Source organism: Borostomias antarcticus (assembly GCF_949987555.1).
Source record: "Borostomias antarcticus genome assembly, chromosome: 9".
In the NCBI taxonomy this organism is placed as follows: Eukaryota; Metazoa; Chordata; class Actinopteri; order Stomiiformes; family Stomiidae; genus Borostomias; species Borostomias antarcticus.
This window is the reverse complement of record NC_140242.1, coordinates 7,703,385-7,709,327: the sequence shown is the minus strand read 5'-3', so window position 1 is coordinate 7,709,327 and position 5,943 is coordinate 7,703,385. Positions and strand designations below refer to the sequence as shown.

The following is a 5,943-nucleotide window of genomic DNA, read 5'->3' as shown; positions in this document are numbered from 1 at the left end:
ATATGCTTTTAAACTTCACCTTTAATAGCAATATGCTTTTAAACTTCATCCCGTTTAGGTTTCACTCATTTACTTTTAGAATATAATCTGACCATATACAGAACAAATGACATGTTATACAGGCTGGTTGGTTGCAATCGAAATATATAGTTGTGGCATTTCCAACAGGGTGGGCATAATGTAATTCTGTGCTTTCAATTTATCTGTTGTTGTAGGGAGATAAGGCATCCATGGAGTACGGACAAATGTGTTCGAAAAATATGTACTGCGCATGTTTACATTCTAGTCTTTTAGCAGATATCTATTACTTCTCTTTAAAGTTAGGCCTACTTAAAAGCAAATCTACAGTGAACCAGCTGACATGTACATTCCAGGCATCGTCAGTGTGTCGCTGCCGCAACCAATGCTATCTGATACAGCAGATTACAACCGGGGCTAGAGGTTCAGTTCTGCCATTGGTAATATGTTGGCTACTACAACTTAGCTCAGACTCTCCCTATTGAACTGAATTGTGCGGTATCTTATCAGACAGGGACCGCAGTTACAAGAGTGTTGTGGAACTGTGAACTTCTCAAGATATCAGTGCGGTGTAAAGCAATACCCATTCGATGTGCAAACTGTTTTAACAACAGAGGAAAGATTTTTTTTCCATTTGATTGCGGAATTAGTTTGACATGTTGCAAGAGTTTCGCAGGCTACTGTTCATGAGCAACTACAGTGAAGCATTTCAACATTGTAGCAGCACATGCTCGGAGCCAACTCTGTCAGTAAGAGAAGACGAGACTGAAGCGAGTGTATCACACTTATATATACGTTGCTAAAAATAGCTGTCCAATGAATGGGAACGAACTGCGAGAAACTCACCAATTAAAAAAGAGACAGGTCAAAATTATGTCAGGGACGATTATGATTGGTTGGTTGTGATATCATATGCACGCTAGCGAGCCGGTCGAGTTGATTGGCCAACATCCGAAAAGCGTAATGTTGTCACGAGGGGGTAGGTAGGCAGCAAGGTTTGAATAGGGAACCTCACAGCGCTCGAGACTCGCATTTCTCCCAGTGTTTGCAAATAGAGATAGTTCGGCGCGAGCGGAGATCAGCCATCTGTGAACGGGCAGCCAAACAGCTTGTTTGCATCGCAACTGCGTGTGCAAGTAGCCTACAAACAAGGAGACTTGCCTGTCAACATTGCCGACACTTTTTTACGTCTTGATACTAAAGAAATATTTAAGCGCAGCTTGTAAAGTCTACCTACATCTGGGATTTGCAATGGATGTTTTACCTATGTGCAGCATCTTTCAGGAACTTCAAATAGTGCACGACACGGGCTACTTTTCAGCCTTACCATCCCTAGAGGAGTATTGGCAGCAGGTAGGCTAAACTTTAATTCATACAAAGTTTACTAACTCTAAGCTATTGACTGACATGCGCTCTTTTTTATTTGGACGTCAGCTGTCACTGTGGAACGTTAGTGACAGGATACACGAATGTGCGCCAACACATTGGTATGTGTATGACATCAGTTTTGTGGTGATTTCGACTGTATCAGTTGAGTTATAGATTTCCCCACAAATGAAATGATCGCATCGTTAAGTAGCCTACTGGTCTAGTGTAGCCTAGTCTACGGATGGATACTGCTGGTGACATTTGTAGGCTATAGTTTGCACGATTCCGCAGCCAGTTCTCGTAGCGCGCGGTGCGCACACATAAAATAATGCAAGGCTACATACACGGCTTACAAATAGCATGTTCCCTATGATGCATGGGATTGCGATGGACCCACGCACCCCACATTTTAACTCGTGTACATTAGTCTATGCTGATTCAGTGGAAAGCAGCGCATGTCAATTCAAAAGCTCGACGTCTGGTTTAGTATGTCACTGTTTGACAGGTCCAAATGAATGAAGCGAGGGTTGAGGGAGGCGCAATGTTTAGTTATGCTCTGAACTCAGTTACCAAGAATTCACGTATGGCGGAAAGGATCTGGAAGTTAGTGATTGGTTAAAGACAAAGTCTGATATTGAAATGTTGTCATTCAAAATGCTGCGGAGCGGAAACTACTTTACAGGATGTATCACAATATAGTCTAGCCTACATCTCATGAGTCTTAACTTTGAATTAACTCAACTATTACCGTTTAATATTCATAATGGTTACCAAGAGAATGTCCGTATCAAATATGAAAGAAATGCATCGTTTGTTGGCATTTTCCTCCGAGATTTTACAGATCATATGTGATTGAAATTGATCCAAGTAGTTTCCTTCAGGCATTTGCTATCTGGGCACAGAGCCAACTTCTTATTGCTGTCATCGGTAGGGTTGCACACAGCCGCACAGAGTATCATGTCATATTTGGACTATGTTTTACTTTGAGATAGAGACAAATCACTCAATAACATTTAAGTTAGATTTTATTTCACACGAACACATGCCCAACTGTGGTCATCTTAGATTCCCGTTTGTAGACAGTATAGTGCAGCTGGAAAACATTGGGCAATTATTGGACGATCAGCATAGGTTTTGCTTCAAGCTGTTATTTATTTATTTATTTAATTGGTATGTATTTTTTTTGCCTGCTGCTATACTGCTACACCTTGGCTACAGGGGGCACTTTAATTAATCTATGCTGCACCCCAGTCAAGCTTTCTTGTTTATGATTCGGATGTTAATTCAATAATTAACTCAACAAATGGGATTGGGGGCTGACCGTCTGGGGTGGGGGTAGGATGTGATTTCATGTCAGAAAAGGCAACTGAAATGAATGGCTCTTGGGGAAGTTCTGCGGCTTCCTTAAAAGGACTCTAAATTCGCCCTGTGACTCATTGTACCACAAATGAACCTAGAATGGATATTAACTGTTCCCCTGCACTTAGAGCTAAGGGCTGAGAGACCTTATGAGGTGGCTGCTCAGCTGAAATATAAACCATGGTTGCAGTTATCGACAGGAACCGATAAGTGGCCATGATGGTGGCACACACAGTCAATTTGAAGACGAGATCTTCTTACACATGTTCTCATGGTAGTGAGAGGTTGAGGTTGACCTCCTACAGGCGGTATTTGTTCTTAGTCACCCACAGGAAACATGACACATCGGAAAGGGCCAATGCGGGTGTGCTGCGCTGTCCCTGTTTTGGTGGACGCTCTCTGAAGCGTAACGAACGCGTCCCCTGATGTTGTATAGCGTCTGGATTCTGACAGTCCTCCTCTCCATGTTTTTTTCTCTCGATCCAGACGTGTCTGGAGCTGGAGCGGTATCTGCAGAGCGAGCCTTACGTCACCACGTCCGACATCAAGTTTGACGGCCAGGAGGATCTGTGGAGCAAGCTGATCCTGGCCTGCGGGGACAAGACGAAGGCCGAGGCCGACCCAAAGACCCCTCTGGTCAAAGAGGAGGACAATCAGGATAGCCAAATATTGGACACCAATAGTGTGAACTCGGACGCCAGCAGCGAGGCCTCGGACAGTTCCGAGGAGCTCTCGCCCACGCACAACTTTACCTCCAACCCCCTGGGGTCGGTCTTGGTCGGCTCCAGACCGTTCAGCCCCTCAATCATAAGCACTCCCCCCTCTTCGCCGGACGTTAGCCCGGAGACCAGCATGTCGCAGGGCTGGGCCAGCAGCACACACACAGAGTTGCACTTGCCGGTCAAGATCCGGACAGGCGGGGTAGGGAAGACTTCTGAGAAGACGGGCTTGGGCTGCGGAGACACGTCGCCGGACGGGAGGAGACGCGTGCACCGGTGTCACTTCAACGGCTGCCGCAAGGTTTACACAAAGAGTTCCCACTTGAAAGCACACCAGCGAACCCACACAGGTGAGTCCGCTTACACCTGCTAGCACCTGCCTACCTAGACCTAGTGAGATTCCTCTTAGGCGCAAGCCTACTTGGCTGAATAAAAATCGGAATCGGTAATTGCATAATCTGAAGGCACGTACTCTACCCTGTTGTTCTGAGGTAGAGCTCTCCCCCCCCCCTTGTCCTGAGCTAAACTACTACCCTTTTGGCCTAATAAGACAAACCAAGCTGTCTCACTGCTAGGAAATCTCCTCTCATCACACTCAATTGAGGGAGAGGAACTGTGGTTCTTCCATTTTTATTCAGCATTGTCTGGTGGTCATTGTGTAATGTAATTGAAGTTCCACACTGCCTGTCCTCAAACGGGTCCTCAAACAGGCGCTCTGCGAGTGTTAGCTCTGCATGACTGGACGCCTAAACTGTGACCTAATGGTTCTGGAATGTGACTGACTGAGAGCGAGCGGGGGAGTAGGGAGAGGGGGAGAGGGGGAGGGGAATAGCACATGGAGGATAAAAGGGACTGGGCCTTTCAAAACAGATTGGCTTTCACCATGGGAATGGGGCACCATTGAGTTTTGATAGGGCTTGCATGGTCATTTGGCCATCCCTTATTTTTCTTTGATTAGTGGCGTAAAATTGCACGTGTGAGGCCTCTTTCTCTTTGCTGGATCTCTGACCCACAGAGTCTTGCTGTTATGTCTTACACACATGAGAGGACTTTCTGCATTCCAAGCATGTTTTTGCATTATGTAAGGAAAGTTGAACAGGTTTCGACAGGAGTCTAGAACCGGAGTAAATATCGTCCTACTTCTTATTAGTTCAAATGTAACTCGAATTACAAGGCGCATTTATTTAAGTATTTTTGGATAATGGGACGCAAGCCATAACACTATGCACAATGCTTGATATATTTTTTATCGGGCAATTTTCCAAACGCCTCTTTCCTTCTGTCCTTCCGCAGGTGAGAAACCGTACAGGTGTTCGTGGGAGGGCTGCGAGTGGCGTTTTGCGAGGAGTGACGAGTTGACCAGACACTTCAGGAAACACACTGGGGCCAAGCCATTTAAATGCAGTCACTGTGACAGGTAAGATCCGCCATGCATCCATCCGTCTGCATCTGTAGACTAGATACTGTCCTCGTGTGCTATGTCCTCTATAGGTTCAGCATTTCAGTGAAGTTAAGCATTTCAACAACAGGCACGTTTTACTGTGTATCGCTCCGTTGATAACAGTCAGGGCTGCTTTGTTGAATCAGCCAAACGATGGATGCAGCACATCCCATGACACGGGAACACCGTACGGAGCTGTTTGTGCGAGTAGCGGACCGATCGACGGTCAGCGCGGTCCAGTGGGGGCGTGGCGTGGTCCACCTCGGTAAACACCTCTCCCCCTCTTTCTCCCCCGCAGGTGCTTCTCCAGGTCGGATCACCTGGCCCTCCACATGAAGAGGCACCTCTAAGCGGACCAGCACCGACGCAGCGAAGGGAAGGTGTCGTCTCCTGACCAACCAGCCAGGCTCCTGGTTGAACTGCCCTTGAGAGAAGGGGGAGGGAGCGCGTTCCAGCCAAAGCATGCCATTTTGCACCATAACCAGTGCCTCGGGACCTCTTAGGACAAGGCGCTCTGAAGGTTGTCAGACACAGTGAGAAGAGGATAAAATCACGGATGGATGACGGACTAAAAAAATAATAACACACACAAAAAAAAAAAAAAACACAAAAAAAAAACACAAAAAAGAAAGAGAGAAGGAGTGAATGATCCGTATGTGTGGTGCATGATGTTTTGGGGGCGACTCCCGGAGAACCGATACACTGGTACTTACAAAAATCCAAACTCGTCTGAGGGGAAGCATGTGTGCACTGTGAATGTCTGGCTGGGTGACTGGGCCCCGAGGTGGAGCGAGATGATTGGGCGCTGGAGAGGGAGGGGGGGGGGGGGGGGGGGAGGGGGGGGGGGGAGGATGGGGCCGGTTCCAGTGTTGCTGTGGACTTGAATGGTGTTGTTCTGGGGGGGAACAAGTAACGTTTGTTGTTCCCCCCGTGGTCAAGTGAGGAGCGAGTGAAAGATAGCGTCTGCCTGTCTGGGCAGCAGCGAGGCTGAGGGTCGGGGGTCCTCTTCGAGCGGAGGTGGGGGGGTTGGCAGTGGGA

General features: G+C 47.2%; 1 protein-coding gene across 1 annotated transcript; it reads left to right on the top strand.

The window, feature by feature from the left end:
- Positions 1 to 1,269: 1,269 nt before the first annotated feature.
- klf6a (Kruppel like factor 6a) lies at positions 1,270 to 5,285 on the top strand (the record flags this gene model as incomplete). Its single annotated transcript, XM_084443020.1, has 4 exons — positions 1,270 to 1,371; positions 3,232 to 3,814; positions 4,758 to 4,881; positions 5,204 to 5,285. 4 exons carry the CDS (start codon positions 1,270 to 1,272, stop codon positions 5,253 to 5,255), a joined length of 861 nt encoding a protein of 286 aa, XP_084299146.1. The 3' UTR covers positions 5,256 to 5,285.
- Positions 5,286 to 5,943: the final 658 nt, after the last annotated feature.